This window comes from Anomaloglossus baeobatrachus, chromosome 11 (genome assembly GCF_048569485.1).
Source record: "Anomaloglossus baeobatrachus isolate aAnoBae1 chromosome 11, aAnoBae1.hap1, whole genome shotgun sequence".
Taxonomy (NCBI): Eukaryota; Metazoa; Chordata; class Amphibia; order Anura; family Aromobatidae; genus Anomaloglossus; species Anomaloglossus baeobatrachus.
The window spans coordinates 108,967,448-108,993,266 of record NC_134363.1 but is presented as its reverse complement, the minus strand read 5'-3'; the positions used below and the strand labels follow the sequence as shown (position 1 = coordinate 108,993,266).

The 25,819-nt window shown below is 49.1% G+C and overlaps 1 protein-coding gene across 1 annotated transcript in view; it reads right to left on the bottom strand.

Annotated features, from left to right (window-relative positions):
* Positions 1 to 25,562, bottom strand: part of CBL (Cbl proto-oncogene) — a 103,780-nt gene extending 78,218 nt beyond the window's left edge. The window contains exon 1 of the mRNA XM_075328863.1: positions 25,267 to 25,562. Coding sequence (XP_075184978.1) covers positions 25,267 to 25,407 — 141 coding nt within the window. The 5' untranslated portion in view covers positions 25,408 to 25,562. The remainder of the gene's footprint in view (positions 1 to 25,266) is intronic.
* Between the last annotated feature and the right edge of the window lie 257 nt (positions 25,563 to 25,819).

Sequence of the window (25,819 nt, the reverse complement as noted above, 5' to 3'; positions counted from 1 at the left end):
AGGAGCAATAAATAAAAGCAGAAAAAAAAAAACGATGTAACGATACATAATTTATGGTGGTGAAACGCCTAAAACAGATGATGTTCCAGGAGTCACAATACGACAGCACATGATCCTCAGCCATTTATCACTCACTATCCTATCTCCCCACACACTGCCGAGGGCAAAACATTTCAATAAGGCCCTGTGCGCACTTACCGGTTTTTCCCGCGGTTTTGCTGCATGTTTCACTGCATGTTATGTTCATAACATCTCTGCAGTGAATCACCAGCAAAACCTATGGGAAAAAAAAATGCTGTGCGCACTATGCGGATTTTGACAGCTGCATGTTTTGCTGCGGGATTCTCACAGCAAAAACAATTGCATGTCACTTCTTTTCCGCACATCGCTGCGGGATTTCACTCCATTGACTGCCATGTAATCGTGAAATCCCGCAGGGAATAACGCAGGCCGCAAATTCTGTGCGGTTCATTGCGTTTTCCTGCGTTATTCCCTGCGGTATTTCGCGGTTTACCTCCGGTAATGTACATCGCTGCCTGCGGTTTTGCAGGGAAGTGATGTCATTACAGGAAGAGGAAGCGGAGCAGAGGGTAAACACACACACACACACACACACACACACACACATATCGTAAACACACACACCACAGACATAGAACACACACCACACTCCGACACATACAATACACATGCAAATCAAACGTACATATAGAGGGAAAAAAATCAAACAAAAAAAAAAAAAACACGTGGGCTCCGCCGTATTTTTACTTTCCAGCCAAGGTAAGCACACAGCGGTGGCCTGGTATTCTCAGGCTGGGGAGGGCGAGGGGCAGGGTTAATGTCCCCCCTCCTCCTGCAGCCGAGAATATCAGGCCGCAGCTGCCCCGGGACTGTCGCATCCATTATGCGGTAGTCCCGGAGTGTCCCCGGCTCTTCCTGTTGCCGTGATGCGGTGGCAATCAGGGTAACATAAGGAGTTAATGGCGGCGGATCGCCGCCACCAAGTCCAGGCTTGATAATGGCAGCGTCTATGAGACAGCTGACATGATCAACCCATAAGTAAAGTGAATAAACACACACACACACACACACACACACACACACACACACACACACACACACACACACACACACACATCCTTTATTTTAAATAAAACAAAAAAGCCCCTGGTTCACCCCTTTATTAACCCCCCGAAACACACAGCTCCGGCGTAATCCACGTCCTGCGATGCTTGCATCCAGCCGCGACTGACACTGCTGAATGCAGCCTCGCAACGAGACAGCAGAGCTAACTACAGGACATTTGAACAACACATTACCGCTCGGGAGAAATGCAGCGTGTGCTCACAGGGACTATCTATTCTTCTATCTACTATCTATCTCAGAAGGAAATTACTTTTTTTTTGTTTTCAATGTGCTTTATTGCGTGGAATGCATTAAAGCACATGTACCAACCCGCATGCGGCAAAACCGCAGCAATGCCGCGAATACCGCGGTAAAACCGCAGCAAACCGCTCACGTTTTTTCGGGTGTGGTTTGCCGCATTTTTTACCGCGGGTGCGGTATTCTTTCAGACCCTGCAGAATTTTCTTAAGAAAATTACATTTTCCAGTGCGCACAAGACCTAAAGAAGCCCCCCGACCGTCCACCAACATGGGGAGAGAAGCATCAGGCTCCAGGAATATAAACCCCACATCCTTCCATCGGTATCACTCGGCACGGCCTGACGCTCTCCGGACACGAGCGTGCAGCTGCATGGAAATACATGCAGCCGACCTACTGCTGTCAGGAGAGTGCGTGCCGCGCCGGGTGATACCGATGCGAGACTCATGAGTCATACGCAAGTGGAACCGTACCCTTTTCAGGGATATCGGGGGATCTCATATGCATCTTGTAAGATTTGGCCGCAGATCTAACCAAATTATTTTTTCAGTTCAGGCCGAGTACTGAAGTATTTATGGAATCACACAAATTACTGAAGCCATAAAAGTCATCTACAGAACATGGGTGGGAGGGGTTCATCGCCCAGGACCCCAGTGATCAGCAGAAAGGGAGGTATCTATAGGCCACTTTACACACTGCGATCTAGCTAGCGAGTGTACCCGCCCCCGTTGTTTCTGCGTCACGGGCAAATCGCTGCCCTTGGCGCACAATATTGTTAGGCCCAGTCACAAATACTTACCTTCCCTGCGACGTCACTGTGGCCGGCGAACCGCCTCCTTTCTAAGGGGGCGGTTCATGCGGCGTCATACGGCAGGCGGCCAATAGAAGCAGAGAGCAGCCGAAGGAAAGACACGCCCACCTCGTTGCCGGAGGACGCAGGTAAGCTGTTCATCGTTCCTTGGGGTGTCACACGTACCGATGTGTGCTGCCTCAGGAACGACCAACAACCTGCGTGCAAAAGCAGCAACCATAAATCAGGAATAGAACGACGTGTCAACTATGAACGATTAGGTGAGTATTTTTTCATAGTTAGCGGTCGTTCGTACGTTTCACACGCAACGACGTCACTAACAAGGCCGGATGTGCGTCATGAATTCCGTGACCCCCAACAACATCTCGTTAGCGATGTCACTGAGTGTAAAGCGGCCTTAAGCAATGTGCGGTGAGCACCACTCCTCTGCACATATTAGTGACTGCTGCCCAGTGTTACCATTTATCCACCAATCCCTTGGATTGATCTGGAGTTCTCACACAAGCCCTTTAAAATGGTCATCAGAAAATATTTTATCTATTTAAAATCAAGTTTTTGTGTTAAATTTAATTTATTAAAATTTGAGATTTTTTTTATTATGATCAGTATTGAAAAATAAATAACCCTTTCAATTTGCACACCGGCCACAGGGTCTTTTTTTTTAGACACCTATTTCCTGCTGCTTTAGGAAACAACACATGTACATGGCCACAAAAGTCTAATGCCAATCCTGACTGTGGCTATTGTGTGTGTTTAGACGTCAATGTGGGAGGCCTCAGATGGTAAGAAAACTACTGAAAACCCATTCGTAAAATAAAAAAAGTCTAAAAAAGCCTACATACCCAGTGTGAAAACTTTTAATTCACTTTGGTTAAAGGGAACCCGTTACCAGATTTGGAGCTTATAAGCTGCAGCCACCACCAGTGGGCTCTTATATACAGCATTCTAGAATACTGTATATAAGAGCTCAAGCTGCTCTGCAGAATGTAAAAACTCACTTTATAATACTCACCTTAAGGGTGGTTCGACCGCACTGACCATTAGGTGAGTATTCTAAAGTGATTTACGTTCTACACAGCGGCCTGGGCTCTTATATACAACATGCTAGAATGCTGTATATAAGATCCCACTGGTGGTGGCAGCAGCTTATAATCACCAAATCTGTTGACAGGTTCCCTTTAAACAAAGATAGTAATGGGAAAAAAAAAAAAAAAAAATCTTGATTAAACAATAGGTCCCATTCTGATGATGTCTGTCAGGCTAAGTTCACATTTCCGTTGATTTGTATCAGTCACATGCGTCGCTTGACGCATGTGACTGATGCGCTGTTCAACGCTGTACAACGGATGACAAAGAACAGAATTCTTTGTCGGATTCCGTTGTGTGCGGGGGGCGGAGTTCGGGGGCAGAGCCGAGCGGGGGGCGGGGCCAGGCGCTGAGGATGTCAGTAGAAGTGCTGCGGTCTGCATGGCTGGGGACAGGTGAGTGTATGTGAGAGTGAGTGAGTGTGTGTATGTGCATGTATGTATGTATGCATGCATGCATGCATGCATGTATGTATGTATGTATGTATGTATGTCTGTATGTATGTATGTCTGTATGTATGTATGTATGTATGTATGTGCACATGCAAAGTGCGGGAAAGGGCGGAGCCGAGCGGGGGGCGGGGCCAGGCGCTGAGGATGTCAGTGGAAGTGCTGCGGTCTACATGGCTGGGGACAGGTGAGTGTGTGTGTGTGTGTGTGTGTGTGTGTGTGTGTGTGTGTGTGTGTGTGTGTGTGTGTGTGTGTGTGTGTGTGTGTACATACATGTGCGGAGTGCGGGAGGGGGCGGGGCCGAGCGGGGAAGTGTCGGCCTACCTGCACACGTAACCAGCCTAAATATCGGGTAACAGCAAAGCACCCGATGTTTACCTTGGTTACCCGATATTTACCTTGGTTACGGGCCTACACCGCTTAGCGCTGGCTCCTTGCACCGTAACCAGGGTAAATATCGGGTAACCAACCAAAGCTGGTGACGTGTGCAGGGAGCCAGAGAGCATGCGCAGCGAAATCCGACGGATCTCGCTGCTCAAAAAACGTTACATGCTGCGTTCCCCCCGCCCGGCGGTCAGTCGTTCCACGACTGATCAGTCGGGCGGAGGGTGCAACGCAGCATCATCAGTCACAATCCGCTGCTCATACAAGTCTATGGGAGCAGCGGAATCCGCTAAACGGATTCCGCTGTTTACAAGAGCCGCAGATTGTGACTGATAGATTTTAGCGGAAATGTGAACTTAGCCTAAGGAGTCAGACAGATCATCTCAAGAGCCAGTATTTATATTTTTTCAAGTGACCCATCTACAGAAGTTTTCTACTGATAACCAGGGAACAGGAATAACTAACACAAATAGCTGACATTTTTTAGTCATATTTTGTGCCTGGGATTTGTTCAGGCATGACTATTTCCTACTAAAGCAATATTGCAGGATAGTCATGCTTCGAAAGCTCAGTTTTTGACGGTTTTCAGATTTCCCAGTAATTGCTAAGACCTGGGAGAAATTTAGCTGTAAGGCTATGTGCGCACTGGGAAATGAAATTTCCTTGCGTAAATTCCGCAGGCTCTCAAAGATGTTATCACCTGCGGAAAAAATCCGCACCAAATTCCGCACCAAAATCCGCATGCGGATTGTCGCGTTTTGTTGCGGATTTGGTGCGGAATTGGTGCGGTTTTTCCGCAAGCTGTTCCCTGCGTGATTTTTACATTAGATTAGGGAATACCCGCAGCTACCTGCGGAAAAGAAGTGACATGCACTTGTTTTTGCTGCGGGATTTCCGCAGCAAAACATGCAGCTATCAAATTCTGCCTAGTGCGCACAGGATTTTTTTTCTCCATAGGATTTGCTGGTGATTCACTGCAGAGATGTTATGAACATTTTCTGCAGCGAAACAAGCAGCAAATCCGCAGAAAATCCGCGGCAAAATCCGGTAAGTGCGCACATAGCCTAAAAGGGAGATTTTAACTCATTTTATAAGCTATTATCAACTATCGACATCCCTGGCCAGCTACAGCGCGTCCCCTCGACATCCCTGGCCGGCTACGGCGCCCCCCCTCGACATCCCTGGCCCGCTATGGCGCCCCCCCTCGACATCCCTGGCCCGCTATGGCGCCCCCCCTCGACATCCCTGGCCAGCTACGGCGCCCCCCCCCCCCCCCCTCGACATCCCAGGCCAGCTACGGTGCCCCACCCCCCTCTCGACATCCCTGGCCAGCTACGGCGCCCCACCCCCCTCTCGACATCCCTGGCCAGCTACGGCGCGCCCCCCTCGACATCCCTGGCCAGCTACGGCGCGCCCCCTCGACATCAGGGCTGTGGAGTCGGTAAGCCAAACCTTCGACTCAGACTCCTCAATTTCCCTTGACTCCACGACTCCTAAATATATTGCTTATAGTTAAGTGACAAATTTATTGTAGTGCATGAACATGTGTATGTGACCATCAGACATTTAATAATTTTTATGATACAATAATCAAGATATTTGGATAGAACATAAGATATATTTATTGGATACAACTTTAGAACACAAAAAACTAATACATTGTAAATACGTAATACACTATGTAATATACAGTAGATTACATATATATCTTGTGTGCGTATATATATTACATATTTTATTACATATTTACAATTTATTAGTTTGTGTTCTAAAGTTTTATTCCAATAAATATATTTTATGTTCTCTTTATTATTGCATCATAAAAATGATTAAATGTCTGATGTTCACATTGCACTACAATAAATGTTTCACTTAAATTTAAGCAATACTAAATATTATTTAGTATGCTTTTGTTGAAAACTGTTTTTTGTTACTTACATAGAGTTATATATAACACTATGTAATAGTGTATTACATAGTGTATTACATAGTGTATTACATAGTGTATTACATAGTGTATTACATAGTGTATTACATAGTTATATATAACACTATGTAATACACTAAGTGGCAAAAAACAGTTCTCAACAAAAACATAGTAAATAACATTTGTGCAGTCTATGTATTTGTTGTAAGAAATAGAATTGCCTCCATCAGATCTTCCTTCGCAGATTACCTCAAATCTGACCTAATAATGTTAAGGTTAGAGAACAGCCTCTCTACAGTAAGTTGGGTTGGAGGCAAAGCCGTAACCACATGGGCAACATCTCTAACAATTTCTGGGTATAAAGGAATTGCCTCATGCACAGTCAGTTTTGATGAACGGTTGAATTTTTCTATTTTTTGAGTGTAAGTGAAACATTTTACTGAAATCTGGTCAATCTACTGCTATAAGAGATGGAGTGAAATCTTTTTCCTTGTGGCATCGCTTTTCCTGCTCCATGTCATCCAAATACTTGTCAAAGTTAAACTCCTCATCTGATGAGGATGAAGATATGGCAGCAGTGGCACTGTCAGGCCCCAAGTCCTCTTCAGTCTGGCAGTCCTGTAGCCGCTCATCCTAACTGCTACCTCAGTCAGAGCTTCTTTTACTTTAGTAAGCTGTTGATCATCAAGCAGTATACGATGACTTGGGTCCACATACACCGCTGACAGAAGAATTTTATTTTCCAATAGCTGTGTCTCTCTCCGTTTCATTGAAGCAGAAATGCCATCTGCGATTAAACCTCCTCTTTGGGACAGGCAAAATAGCAAGTTCTTCACTACCTTATGAAAATGCCAGAAGTTAAATGCTCAGCTTGTAGTTTTTAGTCACGGAAAATGGGTGATTAAGCAATTCTTTCAATTCAGCCACCTGTGTCCATTGACCTTTATTTGTTACTTAAGGGTTGACCATATCTATAAGAAACAATTTTAGTTCAAGCAATCGCTCAGTCATTAAATAAGTGCTGCCCCAACGAGTGGCTTGATCAACAATTGCCCCTTTCCCAGCACGTCTCTTCAAGATGGAATCAATTTTAGGGGTTCTGGCGGCAATAGCCAACTTCCTTACTTTTCCAATTAGATTTCCAGCATGTCCACCCAGTTTCACACATCCGGCGTTTCGACGGTTTGGCGGATGAGGCGCACGCTAGTACAGTACGATACAGTACAGTGGAAGCGACGCAACTTCCGGGTCACATGCTCCGGTCACATGACAGCATGTGACCGGCGTTTGTCGCGCTGCCACTGTACTGTATACACGGTGCCGCATCCGCCAAACCGGTGAAAAGCTGGATGTGTGAAATCGGGGTCCCTCTTGCAGACTCTTATTGCCAGCTGCAGCGTGTGCACAACACAATGCATGTGATGAATATGAAAGTGTTTTGAAGCAGCTTCAACAAGATCATCTAATCCTAAAGTATCATTTTGCTGTTCTTCTATTGTAATATCTGTTTGTTCCTCAGTTACATGAGCAGCACTGTGGCTCCATCTCACACATACTGAACTCTAAATTTTCTTCTAGCCATTGTTCATTACTCTCATTCATCAGTGTCATTGTACCTATGTTTGAAGCATTGTCCTTTACAATAGCAATAACCTGCTCTTTTTTGAGTTTGTAATCTTGCAGAACTTTTTCCACTAAGGCCTGGAGAAACTGGCTGGTGTGAGGAGCTTTACTATCTTTTACTGCCAGTGTCTTGCTAACAATTTATTTGTTGTTACAAAAATATCGAACATTGATGGCAAAATAATTCAGTGAAATGCAGTGACTCTGGGCATCCAGCAAAGGCAATGGGTGAAAAGATAGGACATTCAGACACAGCGTTCTGTGAGGATCCTCACACAGAATGAGCAGTCAGTTTGTGGCGTTTTTCTAATCTGCTTTTGCTATTGAAAGCATTATTTATGAGCTCAGAAACCTTTCAGGTGATGCGGTTTTTAAAAAAAGCTGATCTGCTTTTGCAGCTGACAATCGTATCCTCAAAAAACGCAGCAAAAACACTGTGAATGCAGCCTTAGATCAGGAATAGAACAGACATTTATAGGACATTTCATAACTTTCCCAAATTCCTATGAAAAAATATTCATCACGTTCTGCATTGCACTACTGTCCCCAATTTATTATATATTTTAGGAGTCGGTACATTTTATAACGACTAAGACTCCATCAAAATTAGCTCCGACTCCACAGCCCTGCTCGACATCCCTGGCCAGCTACGGCGCCCCCCCCCTCCCCGACATCCCTGGCCAGCTACGGCGCCCCCCCCCCCTCCCCGACATCCCTGGCCAGCTACGGCGCCCCCCCCCACCCCTCCCCGACATCCCTGGCCAGCTACGGCGCCCCAATATTCCGCCCAGCCAAACACAACTTAAATAAAGATTATATTAATATGTGTTTTATAAGAGATTTTCTAATCCTACAGATTGAATAGATCTATAAAGACAGCAAACAGATTTTCTCTTCTAGAGAACCATTCTGCATATCTGGCTATCAAATATGCCATATACTGAATAAAACAAATCAGTTTTCTAAAGTAATTAAATATTAGTCCCAGACCTCTCTGCAGTAATGTATAACCCTTCTAAAATATTCTTTTCCGCTCTGTATTTTGTCCAGTAGTCCTCGTTTTCTGTGTAACGACTGCATAGCTGTAAGGTTCCTCATTTCTCTGAATTTGTACTTTTTCTGCCTTAAAAAAGTAGGATTAAGCTGCGTGCCCACGATCAGTGTTTGTAGTGTTTTGGATGTAGCATGCTTCAGCTGTGTCCACAACCCTGCGTTGTACAGTACAAGCATAGGGGATGGGATTTCTAGAAAGACTGTGCCCACTGTGCTTGCTTTTTTCCACAGCAAACACTGACCTGCGGTGTGGCTTTCCGAGCCGCAGCTTGTTAATATTTTGCTGTGGAGTCACCAGCGTGCTTCACAAGAAGAACGGAAGAGAAAGACCGAGAGTGCCGGAGCCCGGATTGTGGGTACAAGCAGCTGCGGTCTCTTGCAGAGGAGACTCACGGCCTCACAGGTCAGGACCCGCCACGTCCAAAACACAGCGGGTCTTAATCGTGGACACGTACCCTTAATAAGGTTTCTACAGAGCTGCATACAATGGTGGTTCAGGTTTTTGTGGCATTACCTGCTGCGATCGTACAGAAGCTGTCCACTGACATTTGTTCAAAACACATTACATACATCCAAACATGGACACTGGTAACAGAGGTTTTTTGGGAGGGGTAAAGAGTGAGGATTAATCTCGAAACATCTCAATAAGACTTCAGCATTTAGGTCTTCAGAAATGTAAATATTCTTGAAATACTCAATCCCTGGGATACAGTTCTGTGTCTGAAGGCAGTTTGTGATCTAGTCTCCTAACCTTGGTGGCCACCAGCCCAGTGTGTGCACAATCAGAGCCTCCCCTCGCCGGTCACTGTCCGGTATTACAGTGAGGGTCCGGAGTTGGATGTGTCAGCGGCTCGGCCTGAGTCACTGTTTCCAGTGGAGGCTGCCGGAGGTTTCCGTTACTATAGAGGCTCTCACAGGCCAAAGCCACATCAGAGCGACAGCTGCAGAGGCCTCACGTGACGGATACAGACACAGCTGGAGACCTGATCTGCAGGGGTGAGATGTAGGCAGAGGGCGACAGGAAAGATCCTCCGCGCGCTCTTTTCATATCTGACTTTGAGGAATTTCTAGTTTATAGTAAACACTTGTGTAATTACGGTCCCAATTTCTTACCGCTGGTGTTTTGTCCCCGCATCTTACTACAGCACCCCTTGTTAAGAGGCAACTTTCCACTAGTGTGCGCCTGCTCCAGAGAAGTCACCCCAGGACCAGGCATACAATTCTGGGAAGCCTGCTGCCACTGGTGGCGGAAATTCTGAAAGATTCGACATGAGGGTTTCGCCTCAGATCCGCTCACTGTGTCAGAACTGGCAGGGACTCGTGGAGAAACGACACACGTTGCAAAACGTTTGCACAATCTCAAAGATGTGCAAAAAGTATATAAACTTACTCCTGTACATTACTTGGCTACGTGCCTTGGCTGGATTTGTGAGGTCTGTGACCTGCGCAGGCAGAGGGAAGTTCCAGCGTTTTACAATAAGGCGGCTGAGTAAGGTCTCCGCTTCCTCCATACTACACTATACAGTGTATGAAAACCCGCAATCACACGGAAGGAGAGGATCCACACTGAACTTTATCATCTTCCGTCCTCGCTTTGGCCTAAAGCTCTAAAAATAAAGTATTTCCTGCAGACTCCTGGAGATTACTGTATTATACCGTCCTCCTGTCACACGTATACACTGCACAGCCAGGCACGGATACCCGGCATTGCACACGCACCTCACCGCTCTCTTCTGTGCACCTCCCAACAAGTACTAGGACTCAATACGCTCCTGTACAAGAGAAACTGCAGCGCAGAACCAGGGAGGAACAAAAGTTCATTCACTCACCGGCAAAACATCTGTCGCTTAAGCACCGCCTGTCTGCAGTGCTCCGCCACTGAGCCCAGTGATTGGCAGCAGCGGTCATGTGCTGTAGACAGAAAGACACTGCCGCGGCCTTGTACGCAAACCCTACCAGAGCCGTGGAGAGGATGGGCTGGAGCGGCAGAACGTTTCACAGGCAAGCTTTAACTATAATTGGCCACATCTCTAATAAAACAAGCGCATGGTGGGGGCAATATCACTGCAGATATAGGTCCTCCGATCCGCAAAGACGCACTGGACGGCATCTTATTTACCACCCATGAAGGCAGCTTCTACTTCTTATCCTGAGCATCATCTGCCATCATGGCCTCTTATTTACCTCCCATGAAGGCGGGTCTCGCTTCTTATCCTGAGGATCCCCTGCCATCATACTTCCCTCCCATGAAGACAGTTCCCACTTCTTATCCTGAGGATCTCCTGCCATCATACTTCCCTCCCATGAAGGCGGTTCCCACCACTTATCCTGAGGATCTCCTGCCATCATACTTCCCTCCCATGAAGGCGGTTCCCACCACTTATCCTGAGGATCTCCTGCCATCATACTTCCCTCCCATGAAGGCAGTTCCCACTTCTTATCCTGAGGATCTCCTGCAATCATACTTCCCTCCCATGAAGGCAGTTCCCACTTCTTATCCTGAGGATCCCCTGCCATCATACTTCCCTCCCATGAAGGCAGTTCCCACTTCTTATCCTGAGGATTCCCTGCCATCATACTTCCCTCCCATGAAGGCGGTTCCCACTTCTTATCCTGAGGATCCCCTGCCGTCATGCTCACATCTCACCTGGTTGCACAGACAGCACATTTTCCCTCTCAAACACCTACATGCTATGGACAATCAGTGGTTAGAAAAGTAGGTTGCAAGGATCTGAGGGACATATACATCAGAACGATCCTTACAGATGGCAGAGTAAACTCCACCCTGCGGCTAAAGGGCATCAATGTCCACCATTTAAACAGCCATCAATATTTTTATGCTGTTCCATAAAATGATATTCGTGAATTGCACTTACTGCCAATCTTTAAGCACAGGGCCCATAAGATAATACTGGTCCATCTGCACACACTCTGCGAGGCAATGAAGGGGCAGAGACATTGTGCACACAGCAGTGGTAAGGCCTGGAGTGCTTGCACCTTCTGTAGGGGTAGGGGCAGCTTTACAATGGAGCCCCATGTGTATACAGCGGCAGATATGGCTGTGGATTTTATTTCTGAGAGATTTTAAATCCGTGTTCTGTTAATATAAGCTGCAGGGTTTATAAGATGTGTGTGAATGAGAATTTATGAAATATGCAGGTATATATCACACACGTCCACAATACAAAGCCCACTGTGTGTTAGCTCTGTGGGGTGTCCCCTTTGAGTAAGTAGTGTCAGAGACCTTGATTACAGTGGGGCAGCAGCTTAAATGAAGCAGATCTACTAGTTCTCTAAATGCCAAGGTGTGTGTAACCCCGCCGACAAAACTGATTGGCAGATTCCTATGTACACTGTGACAGAGCTGCCAATCAGTACTGTGGGCGGGGTTACACAGACCAGCAGGACTACATGGCACGAGACAAATAGTCCTGTAGTGATAACCACCTGCTAATAAAACAATGCTTGTATTGAAACTGCAACAACTCTGGAATCAGTGTCTACATCATGCTGCTCCCAGATAACATCGCAAAAACGCTGACAGATTCCCTTTAATTTCACGTATTTGTGGTTAAAAATAATTTTGCAATTGGGCTTTATTATAAATGTTGCAGTTTGGCTTTTATACAGGCTCTTGGTTTTTCTGCACATTCAGCTGTGATGTGGTCAAATAAGGTGAGAGGAGCTCAGACAGAGGCAGATAAGAGTTACAACTTCTCCATTGACTGTCAGACTCACAGAGGCCATAGAATGCAATGTGCAAAATGTTTAACTGACAATAATTGCACAAATAATCTTCTGTACTGGTAGCATGCATTTAATCTTCTGTTAGTCACGCCAAAATACTTACACTCTAAGACTAGGTTCACATTTCCGTTGTTTATGGTCACAATCCACCGCTCTGATAAACAACGCAATCCGTTTGGCGGATTCTGTTTCCCATAGACTTGTATGAGCGGCGGATTGCGACTGATGCCCTTGCGTTGCATCCGCTGCCTGACTGATCAGTCGTTGAACGACTGACCGTCGGGCGGCAGGAGTGCAGCATGTAACGGTTTTTTTTGAGTAGCGGCATCCTTAGGTTTTCACTGCGCATTCTCAGATCCTGTGTTTAATCATTCAAATGAATGTGTGTTTCTCGGCGGCGGCTGGGCGATCAGCTGAAGGCTCTCAAAAGCCGGCGGCCGGCTACTGTGAACGTTCAGCTGATCGTTCTCTCTCGCATTACAACAGAAGCCGCTTTATCATGACAATGAATTCCAATTCTTGTCACCTGTTGTACAACGCATCGGTCACAAGCGTCAAGCAACGCATGTGACTTATGCAAAACAACGGAAATGTGAACCTTAGCCGCAGCACTGAGGAGGGAGGAGTGCCCGAGTTAGGAAGTACTGAAATGGACGGTTACCTACCATCCAAACCTGATGAAAGCAAACTCGCTTGGGGTCCAATGGACCACATGCGACTGATTAAAAGGTTACGTAAAAAAAAGTCCCCAAAAGTTGCACAAGCCAAGACAGGCCACACAATGAGACAGCAGTGCATTAAGGCCGGAGCCACATGGGGACTACTACGATCCATGCATGACACTCGGCTCACACTGGCAGCACAGCGGGAGCGGAGTGTCATTGTGACTGAGGTCCGATCGTGCGATTGGATCACAGCTGCGGGGGGTGGGCCGGTACTGAGGAGGGGCAAGAGGGATTTATCTCCCTCTCTCCTCCGTAGTCGGCTATCGCCATTCTCGCTCTGCACTCGCAGTACACTGGTGTAATGCGATTGCAGTGCGATGTTTCTCTAGCCCCAAAAACTTGAATGGGTGCGAGAGAAACAAGGATCGCATTGCACCCAGAGCATGCTGCAACTGTTTTCTCGGTCTGATTAGGGCTGACAAAATAATCGCTCATGGGTGCTGGCACACAGGCTAATATTGGTTTCAGTGGAATGCAATGTTTTAGTGCATTCCACTTGCTCAGATTTTCATACCATGTGTCTTAGGCCTAATGCCTGGACTACACAGTGATGGGTCAGGCAAAACAAATTGCAGCACCATATTGCAACAATGGAGGTAATGATCTCCTATGGAGGAACATTGCAAAATACAACACACGGAGACTGACACCGCAACAGTTCCAAATTTTTCCAGTTTTCCAAACAGAAGAGCGACTTGTCTGAGCCTTACTGATGCGCGGCTGTTTGTGCTCTGCATTTGCAGCATCTCAGGAGATGAGACACCGTAGGACGTCATTACAGCCAAGGTCGCAGGTGTCCGTTATTTCCGCGTCTCACGAGATGACGTGCAGCCCAGGCCCTGGCTCAGACGACCATCAGCACAAATACGGTACAGTACAAATACAACAGTCAGCCGTGTGGATAACGGGAATAGTAGCTGCTGGCTGGGGCTCTTTGGTGACATCTGTAAAAGTCTCATGTATAGAGGTGTCAAGTGCGACACTGCTATATCAATGTGCATCCTCCAAGATGTACACACAGCACAATCTCTGAGACCCATGGACATTGCAGAACAAAGTGGATCTGTCACAATAAACACTACATACATTGCTGAGCAGACTGTTTAGACCAGATGATGCCGATGTACATACTAGGAAAATCCAAGAGAATGGCCATTTGAAAAGGTTTTCAAGCCTGAGAAGTATTATACTAGTCTAGCTAGAGTTGGACTCATTTTGAAACATTCCGATTTGGATTTTTTTTAACGTGAATACATCAGTTTAAATCAGGGTAAAAAAAAAAAAACTATCCAAGTTTGTATGCAGTTTGTATTGTGAATTATGGCGGCAGATCCTCCTAGATAACTCTGAGGTCAGTTATCCTCTCTACTGGTCAAGTAGGTAGTTGTGGACGTCACGGCTGCCATGGGGCTTTTATTATTTTCAACTTTTTCACCTCTTGGCCAATTTTCTCTTTGAAGACCCTTGCTGATGAAGAAGAAATCAATGAAGGAGAGGTTTCTTACTACATGGCATTTTCTACAATCACCGAACATCTCAGCAGACCGCTTTGTACAGATGGACGAGATTGCTCCGGGATCAGGGCCGGCTGAAGCTGCAGATAGAGATGCTTGGATGTTTCACACCTAGGTGTGGATTCTCCCCCCAACACCTGAGACATTGGTGGATCTGATCACCTTGGCTGATTGTTCCCCCAACGTCCCCCTTTTTTCTCCCTATATTTTGCTTCAAAAGTATATAATGTACTGATAAAGAAATTTAAAAAGGCACAAGACAGACACCATGATCTCCAGTGCAGGTCTGAAGGTGGTCTTGCATGGATTCCCTCAAAGAAAGTATCAGGCTATGTGCCCACGTACCGTATTTTCATGCAGTTATGCTGCAATCTGCACCGCAGCGTAACTGCATGCGTCCTGCGTCCCCAGCATAATCTATGAAGATTGTGCCTAATCCATACCCACGTGGCGTATTAGAGCGCAGCGCTTCGGCTACTGACGAATCGCTGCGTTCTAAGAAGTGACATGTCACTTCTTTCCTGCGCCTTGCCTGCAGTCCCCGCTCTGTCTATGGGAGGGGCTGCACTCAGAGCGCATGGAATCGGCTTTTTTTTTGTTCATTACGGACTCTTTCTGCAGCGATTTGAAGCGCACGTGTGCTGTTCAAATCGCTGCATAAATCTCTGCAGGGATAAACACTACGTGCGCACATAGCCTCAGTGTCATGTGCCACCCCTTCTGTGCTCATTAGGACACGCTCACACACTTGAGGGTTTGGGGTCAGATTCTGCTCCACAAATCTAAAAGCATCAAAAAGATTGATAAAAATCTCCTCCAAAAATTCAGCAATTACTTACAGCAAATAGAGGGCAGCAGTTATAACCTGCCCTTGGCCAAGGAACTAATGCACTAGCAGGATGCAGCAAGACCCCCAATAAGGTGGAGGCATCACAGGTGCAAGATCAGCAAATCACTCACACACAATTATGGAGAAGCGATTGCTGGATGATAAAATTGCACATAAATGGATTGAATAGGGCGCCGTTTACACATGTAGGTGCACAGTAATTAGCTAGCAGCCAGGCCCCTAATGTAGGCCTTGTATACTGGAGTGCCCATCCCTGTATGGTGCACTTATATAATACTAGGCAGCCCGCCTAGTCAATAGTATGGGCATAACTAATACGCTGCTAGCCAGATACTGTGCACCTATATGTGTGAACGGTGCCCTATACAAGCAATTGAGTGCAATTTTATCATCCAGTATCGCCCCCTCCATCGATTGGATGTGTTTTGCTTCTCTTGCACCTGTGATGCCTCCACCTTGAGGGTCTTGCTGCATCCTGCTAGTGCATTAGTTCCTTTGCGGGTTATTAATGCTGCCCTCTATTTGCTGTAAGTAACTGCTCCGCAAATCTACAGCGAGTCACAGTACAATGATGGGTGGGGGTGTTTCAAGACACCAAACATATAAGATCCAGGCAGCTGAGCACTTTGTCAGGGCTTCCACCTAAAGAAACAGGATTTAGTTGGAGCCTTCAATAATAACGGGGAAGATGAAGTTTGCTTGACCACAATTTCACCGCTGTTCTATTTTAGGAAATACAATTAAAGCGAATACTGAAATGCAATACTAGATCATGGAAATAAGGAATTTGCAACTGTATTACTGAAATAGAAACAAGGATAAAAATTAGGTAGTTGGTGCACAATTTGTCCAATTCAAGTCAAACAGCCAGTAATAAGGCGTACCCTGTTGGGACCCTAACCTTCAATGCCTCTACCTGGGCTAAAAGTGTGCAATTTAAGGCCAGAATCACACTTGCTAGTGCCTCGCGTGTAACTCGCGTGAGTCTCTCATGGTAGAACCCGGCATGGACGCACACTCTCCTGACAGGAGCGGGTCGGTTGCATGTATCTCTATGCAGCTCAGACGCTCCTGTATGCATAGTGTGCGGCCATGCCGGGTTCTACCATGAGAGACTCACGCGAGTTACACGCGATGCACTAGCAAGTGTGATTCTGGCCTAAAAGGACAAAGTAGGATCCAACTATAGTTATAACAAAAACGCCCTTCCTGGTGCATGGCACCATCCTAGATGGGGTCAGTGAATTCATCGTCCACCACCTCGTCTTCCACTACTGCACTCTGGTCCTCCTGACTTATAGGGAACCTGTCATCAGATTTGTGCCTATTAAACTAAAAGAATCCCCTTCTGCAGCTCCTGGGCTGCATTCTATGAAGGTGCACCTTGGCCCTGACTCCCCTTCCAGACCCCAAAAATAACTTTACAAAACTTGGCCCTAAGGTATGCTAATTACCTTGGTTGACCAGATGGGCGGGCTTATTTTCTCCTCCCGTCTCCCCCTCCTGCCGCTGATCGCCATCCTCCTTCCTTGATTGACGGGATGACGTCATCCTCCTTTTCGCATTTTTAAATCTCGCACCTGTGCAGTTAGGTCTGCTTGCGCAGGCGCAGTTCACTCTACCATATTGCAGCCAAAGCAGAAAACATAGCTGTCCTACCTTGCGCCGGTGAGCTAAATGCGCAGGCACGAGATTATGAGCTGGTACGAGCATGGTGCTGGTGACGTCGGCGCTGTGCATGACCTCACCAGCACCATGCTCATACCCGCCCATAATCTCACGCCTGTGCATTTAGCTCATAGGCGTGAGCGAGGGCAGCAGTTTTCTGCTCTGTCCGCGATATGGCAGAGCGAACTGCACCTGTGTGAGCAGACCTAAGTGCACAGGCGCGAGATACAAAAATGCGACGAGGAAGATGATGTCATCCCGTCAATCAATGAAGGAGGACGGCGATCAGTGGCAGGAGGGGGGAGACAGGAGGAGAAAATAAGCCCGCCCATCTGGCCAACCAAGATAATTAGCATACCTAAGGGCCAAGTTTTATAAAGTTATTTTTGGGGTCTGGAAGGGGAGTCAGGGCCAAGGTGCACCTTCATAGAATGCAGCCCAGGAGCCGCAGAAGGGGATTCTTTTAGTTTAATAGGGAAAAATCTGATGACAGGTTCCCTTTAACATCACTTGCTGCCAACTGTCTCCATCATCTCATCATCAATTCTGCATTTATTACAATCGCCATGAATGTAAGGCGTCCGTTGAGCAGAAGCCATGTGTGGATTACCCCCTGGGGTCAGTTTTGCCACCTGTGCACCTTTAAAAAGCAAAGAAAATCTGCTGCAAATAAAATCGTGCACATAAGGCTGGGGCCACACGGGGACTACTGCGATCCACTTGCATGACACTCTGCTCGTGCTGGCAGTACAGCAGAGCCGAGTGTCATGCGTGTGTCCTTGCAACTGAGGTCCGTTCGTGTGAGCAGACCTCAGCTGCGGGGGGCGGTCCGGCACTCAGGAGGGGAGGGAGGGATTTATCTCCCTCTCTCCTCCATAGCCGGCTATTGCCATTCTCGCACTGCACTAGCGGTACACCGGTGTACCGCGAGTGCAGTGCGATTTTTCTCTCGCCCCATTCACTTGAATAGGTGCGAGAGAAAGAGTCTCGCATTACAATCGCAGCATGCTGCAATTGTTTTCTCGGTCCGATTAGGGCTGAGAAAATAATTGCTCATGTGCGCTGACACACAGGCTAGAATTGGTCCGAGGGGAATGCGATGTTTTATCGCACTCCACTCGCACTGTTTTTCTCGCCGTGTGGCTTAGGCCTTATAGAGAGGATGCGACCAGAATTCACTGTAATCTCACCCATCACGGACAGAACTACAGACCCAGCTATAGTCACCTTAGATTCATTTATCACAACTAATGCAGCTCAAAGAAACACTGCGGACACGACAAGTGCCGAAAAAGAGGGAAGTGACAACGTTTATTATCAGGAAGTTAACAGGAGACTCTGGTCACAAAAAAAGGGAACTATCACTTTATGCGTCATGATGGCGTTCGTTAACCAGGGGGAAGGCGAGAAGTGGCAGAATATGAAGGCTTTCTCCAGATAGGCACACACACAATGTGCTGGAAAGTATCTACAGAACCAAAGATCTGCACCCAGAAGGCACCAAACCCTTCACAACACATCTACTGTAATAGCCATAGTCTAGAGGGCATTACTGTGCCCCCGAATATACCAACATAACTCCCCACCCAATGGCAGTAAGGGCTCCCATAGCCTGGATGGGGCAATGCTTCGTCTGGGTGCCCCCATTTATTTTCTTATAACTGAATTTCGTCCACATCCGCTTTATCTCCACTGCACCAACAATGAAGGAGACCCACATCTCCCAACGGGGGCCATCAGGTTTCTATCATTCGGTGTGCCATTTTACCAGCAATGTTTGCCGGATTCTGCGGCAGAGGCTCCTAAAAGATGTTACACTGCAGATGACAACTCGGCCTAAATTCAGAGGCGCAAATTCAGCATCAATGTGAACGAAGTCTGAGCTGAGCACCTCCACAGAAGGGGCAGGAGATAAACCTTCTAGGGTTACTTTCATACAAAATCTCTTATTGTAAAGTGCAGCGGAATATGTAGACGCTATATAGATACAATTATTATCTATTAGAGGATATTTGTGTCATAGAAAGGTTAATGCAATAGTATGATAAAGGATAGTGGTGCAGAGGCATAAAACCAGTCACCGCAGGCACAGCATGGTGCCAACCGCGTCTTTACCTGAAGGTGAACACATACACTACAGAAAGGTAGGGCTATTTGACTTTTGGGTGAAATTTATGTAAAAAGTTCCAGCTACAGTGATATTTTATCATGAAAGTAGGACATTTACATAGAAGCAGCAATCTGATTTCCTCATATTATGGAAGTTATTGACACAAAAGCCAACAACAGTGGTGGGCATAACCCCCCAAAATATGTTAATGTCTCAATAACTTGTCATGTAGCCTTGAGCATCAATTACAGGCGACAACGACGTCTTCTGTTGGCCACAAGTGGAGTTATTGTCTGAGGAGACATGGCTCTCACTCTTCTTAAAGGGTCGCCATCAGGTGATGGAGGTTCTGGGGTACAGAGTTACACCCTCTACATGGAGACTCAGCTGATCCCATAGGGTATTGGATTCCGGGCTGGAGAAAGTGCCGGCCACTCCATTCAAGGTACCACCGTCTCCAGGAGCCATTCCCGTATGTTGAGCTGGAGCATTGTCATCCATGAAGATGGCATTAGGCCTGTATTGTTCATGCAGAGGCAGTGACCAGATTAATGATGTTATTCCAGTAGAAGGGGCCGTTACTGTATCAGTCACAAAGTGTAGGGCAGTTCTGTATTGATTAGACACACCTACACTGTAACACCACCACCAAAGGCTCGTCTGAGGACAACAGTGGCTGATGCATAGTGCTGTTCTTGACGTCTCCAATATCGTTGGTGGCCATCATTTCTGCCCAGCGTGAATTGACTTTCATTAGTGAAAGCACTGAGGCCACCAGTCCCTTGTCCAGTGTAGATGATGCCAGTGCCTGGTGATGTGGTCAGGTGCCCTTTTAGAACATCTAGCACACAGACCACACTGATGTAAATGGTTTTGGACGGTCTAACATGATACTTGGTTGCCTCTCACCTCCCTTAAAAGTGCCTGGAGCTGTGTGGCATTCATTATTTAGTTCTGAAGGGCATTGGTCACAATGAAGATGTCATCAGTGTGGGATGTGGTCCACTTCTATACCTGTCTGTGACTCTTCCAGTCTCTCTGTATCTCTGTTGCAACCTGCTGATGACACTATGACTAAGCTCAGTGGCCACTTCCATCTGAGCACATCCTACTTGAAGCCTTGCAATGGTGAGGTAGTGCTGATCAAGTGTTAGGTGTTGCGTTAGTCTCATGATGTCAAAAGGTGACAGTATGATGAGGAGGACTATAATACCAATTCTAATTGATCCCAAAAATTACCGGTGATTCATGGATCAAAACACCTGTTGTGAATGTTTTCATTAAGCTCCTTGTTAGAGAACAGCAAGTTGTGGAAAAGGTCCTGAAACATTGAACAGTTGGACATGTGCAACCAAAACTTTCGCTAAAATCACACAAAGTTCACCTGAAAAGGTCTGAGGACATTGTAGGATCAGCCTGAAATTTCACCCGAAACAGAAAAACCCCTAACTTCTTGTGAGTAGTGTATACTGAGAATTGCTCCACCATGTAGTTTAAAGGCATTTCCCAAAATTACAAATTATCCCCTACGTATAAGATAACAGGATATCTTATTGATCAGTAAGAGTCCAATCACCGAGTCCCCCAACAGTGGAGAGAACAGGGCTCTATAGTCAGTGGAGGTGCGCCTGCTCCGCCACACTCCATTCATTGTCTATGGGACTGCCGGAGAAAGCCATACAGTGTTAGGTCAGTACCTTTGTCAGTGAAAGGATTGTAGGCCCAGTATGAGCAGCTTTCCTCCATACAGGCTGTACAGAGTTCATTCCCAGGATCGCCGGGGGTCCCAGCACTCAGCAAGTTATCCCCTTTCCTATAGCTTATGGATAACCTACCATGTTGGGGAAACCCCTTTAACGTATTCATAGACCCCAATTCAGCAGAAGGCAGACAATTCACCTTTCCTTTTAGTCACCATCTCGCTGGAGGCATCCGCATACACAGAGCTTACTATGGAGAGGTAAAATGCAAACAGTGTACAAGTGTGATGGTGACGGGGGGGCCTGAGGCTATGCAGGCTGTGGCCATAGTATGGCGAATACCTCGTATATGGTCGTCTGTAGCCAAACACTACATGCAATTAGACTAAGGGGTACTTCTCACATAGCGAGATCGCTGCTGAGTCACAGGTCTTGTGACGTACCACTGACCTCATCCGCGATCTCGCTGTGTGTGACACTAAGCAGTGATCTGGCCACTGCTGTGAAATCGCTGCTCGTTACACACTGTGCTGGTTCATTTTCTGCTCGTCGGGCTCCTGCAGGGCAGCACGCATCGCTGGGTTTAACACCTTACCCAACTACCTCGCTCACGACTCACGTAGGCGTGCATCTTCGTTGTTTTCCGCGCCCTCTCTGTTACGATTAGTGATCGCTACTGCGTTCGGATTGGCCGCTTCCATCCTCTGTTCTGGCTTGTAGATCGCAGTACATTTCAGAGGGCTGAATTCACTTGTCCCGGACCACGTGTAGCAGCAGATCGTAATGCAGTCCATTCTGCATCGGGACTGTAGGATGGAAAAGGATGGAAGCGCTAATATGTTGCCTTCTCTAAAGGCAAGGTCGCCCAGTCACAACGCAGTTACGACCACCAATCAGAGCAGAGGGGGCGTGGAAAAGGCAATGTAGATGCACGCCTATGTTACTAATCAAGATTTGAATCGTGTTATGTGACAGGGTCCCAGTGACCGCCGTATCGTTGCTGCATCATTGGGAAGACCTGACTGTTTGACAGCTCACTAGCGATCCTGTAGCGACGTACCAGCGATCCTGACCAGGTCGTATCGTGGTCGGAATTGCTGGTACGTCGTTTAGTGTGACGGTACTCTAAGGGCAGCTTTGCACGTTGCGACATCGCAAGCAGATGCTGCGATGTCGCACGCGATAGTCCCCGCCCCAGTCGCAGGTACGATATCGTGTGATAGCTGGCATAGCGAACATTATCGCTACGCCAGCTTCACATGCACTCACCTGCCCTGCGACCGTCGCTCTGGCCGGCGACCCGCCTCCTTCCTAAGGGGGCGGGTCGTGCGGTGTCATAGCGACGTCACACGGCAGGCGGCGGAGATGAGCAGGATGTAAACATCCCGCCCACCTCCTTCCTTCCGCATATCCTACGGAAGCCGCGGTGACGCCGGTAGGAGATGTTCCTCGCTCCTGCGACTTCACACACAGCGATGTGTGCTGCCGCAGGAGCGAGGAACAACATCAGACCGTCGCGTCAGTGTAATTATGGATTACGCCGACGCTGCACCGATGATACGATTACGACGATTTTGCGCTCGTTAATCGTATCATCTAGGCTTTACACACTACGATGTCGCATGCGATGCCGGAAGTGCGTCACTTTCAATTTGACCCCACCTGCGATGTCGTAGTGTGCAAAGCCCACCTAAGGCTGGAGCAGAGGCCCTGTTCACATATCTGTCCTGCTGAGCACAAATGGAATTAGTATCCTGTGCAGGCCTGGATCTAATGGAAGCCAAAAGATTTATACAAGCTCTGGCGATGTTTTATTCTCAGAACAGAAATAAAAAGTAATTTTTTTTCTTCCCCTTTAAAAATACAGAAGCAGAATCATTAGGGCCCCTCGACCCCCATCAGACACAAACACGTACACGACATGGAGGGCTCAGACAAGCACATCCTACCAGTGAAATAGCGTGACGACCACTGGACACGTGTGAAAAGAGATGATTTATCATTCACTCATCTGACCCAGTCTCCCCCCACACACACGGGGCCGCCCAGCCAGCCGTCTCCCCCCACACACACACACACGGGGCCGCCCGGCCAGCCGTCTCCCCCCACACACACACACACGGGGCCGCCCGGCCAGCCGTCTCCCCCCACACACACACACACACACACACACACACACACACACACGGGGCCGCCCGGCCAGCCGTCTCCCCCCACACACACACACACACGGGGCCGCCCGGCCAGCCGTCTCCCCCCACACACACACACACACGGGGCCGCCCGGCCAGCCGTCTCCCCCCACACACACACACACACGGGGCCGCCCGGCCAGCCGTCTCCCCCCACACACACACACACACACACACACACACACACACACACACACACACGGGGCCGCCCGGCCAGCCGTCTCCCCCCCACACACACGGGGCCGCCCGGCCAGCCGTCTCCCCCCACACACACGGGGCCGCCCGGCCAGCCGTCTCCCCCCACACACACGGGGCCGCCCGGCCAGCCGTCTCCCCCCACACACACGGGGCCGCCCGGCCAGCCGTCTCCCCCCACACACACGGGGCCGCCCGGCCAGCCGTCTCCCCCCACACACACGGGGCCGCCCGGCCAGCCGTCTCCCCCCACACACACGGGGCCGCCCGGCCAGCCGTCTCCCCCCACACACACGGGGCCGCCCGGCCAGCCGTCTCCCCCCACACACACGGGGCCGCCCGGCCAGCCGTCTCCCCCCACACACACACACACACACACACACACACACGGGGCCGCCCGGCCAGCCGTCTCCCCCCCACACACACGGGGCCGCCCGGCCAGCCGTCTCCCCCCACACACACGGGGCCGCCCGGCCAGCCGTCTCCCCCCACACACACGGGGCCGCCCGGCCAGCCGTCTCCCCCCACACACACGGGGCCGCCCGGCCAGCCGTCTCCCCCCCCACACACACGGGGCCGCCCGGCCAGCCGTCTCCCCCCCCCACACACACGGGGCCGCCCGGCCAGCCGTCTCCCCCCCACACACACGGGGCCGCCCGGCCAGCCGTCTCCCCCCCCACACACACGGGGCCGCCCGGCCAGCCGTCTCCCCCCCCACACACACGGGGCCGCCCGGCCAGCCGTCTCCCCCCCCACACACACGGGGCCGCCCGGCCAGCCGTCTCCCCCCCCACACACACGGGGCCGCCCGGCCAGCCGTCTCCCCCCCCCACACACACGGGGCCGCCCGGCCAGCCGTCTCCCCCCCCACACACACGGGGCCGCCCGGCCAGCCGTCTCCCCCCCCCACACACACGGGGCCGCCCGGCCAGCCGTCTCCCCCCCCACACACACGGGGCCGCCCGGCCAGCCGTCTCCCCCCCCACACACACGGGGCCGCCCGGCCAGCCGTCTCCCCCCCCACACACACGGGGCCGCCCGGCCAGCCGTCTCCCCCCCCACACACACGGGGCCGCCCGGCCAGCCGTCTCCCCCCACACACACGGGGCCGCTCTGCTGAGTGCTCCTGTTTTTATGAGTGAGCTGCTGACAGACATCTCTGAACAAGGGTGGGTGATCTGAAAATCAGGCAAACTGGATCCGACTCCACAACAATCAGCTGTCTGGGCCCCATACATGGCCAAACCTACTGATATCAGAGGGCCCAGCAGACATCAGCTGTGTGAGGGGCTTATGTCACACGACCACCTAACAAGACATCAAACAAAAAAAGGCAATATCAGAAAGGTGCCAGCTTATGGATCTGCTGAATTATGCACAACCGACCAGTGTGTGTGTGTGAGAGCCGACCCACGCAACTAGATCTGTGCGATCAGATCCATGCGATTGGTAATGCACACCTAGATCTGTGCAAACAGATCCGTGGTATCAATAATCGACAACTAGATCTGTGCGATCAGATCCATGCAATCAGTAACCAACAACTAGATCTGTGTGCTCAGATCCGGGCGATTAGTAATTGACAACCAGATCTGTGCAATCAGCAATGCACAACTAGATCAGTGCAATCATATGCGTGCGATCAGCATATGCGTACGATCAGTAATGGACAATAGATCTGTGCGATCAGTAATGGACAACTAGATCTGTGCGATCACGCCCGTGCGATCAGTAATGCACAACTAGATCTGTGCGATCAGACCTGTGCTATCCCTGCTGAGCCGTGATCGGTGCTGATAGCACAATATTAGGTGGCATCAGAGGTGCCGGTACCTGGGGAAAGTCTCACCTTATCCATCAGCTTCCAGCATTTCTCCACCGTCTTCCGGTCCACAGCCCCAGGCTGAGCAGCAGGGTGGTGGTGATGCGGCTGGAAGGCGTCTTTCACCAGGCCGATGAGTCCGCCACCTTTTCGCATATTAGTCGCCATGGTGAGGGAGAATAAGGGACGTTATCGCTACCGGAGAGCTCGGGGCCCCCGGACAGGCCCTCCCAGTGTACGCCGGGCGGGCAGGAGGGGAGGAGAGTCTCCCAGGGCCGAGCTCAGCAGCGCCGCCGACGTCACTTCCGCCTCTCATGTGAAGACAGCGAGTGACGGCCAAAAGAATGAGTTTACATACAAAACCCCGCCCACATCCCTGCTGTGGGAACAGAGGAAGCTGGTTGGATGATTGGGTCACAACCACCTCATGCGCAGTTTAGTATCTTCTAACCCTGCCAGAGTAAATGTGGGCAACTGGTGTTAGGGACGGGAGTGTGCGGCTACACTGAGCTGCGTGCGGCTACACTGAGCTGCGTGCGGCTACACTGAGCTGCGTGCGGCTACACTGAGCTGCGTGCGG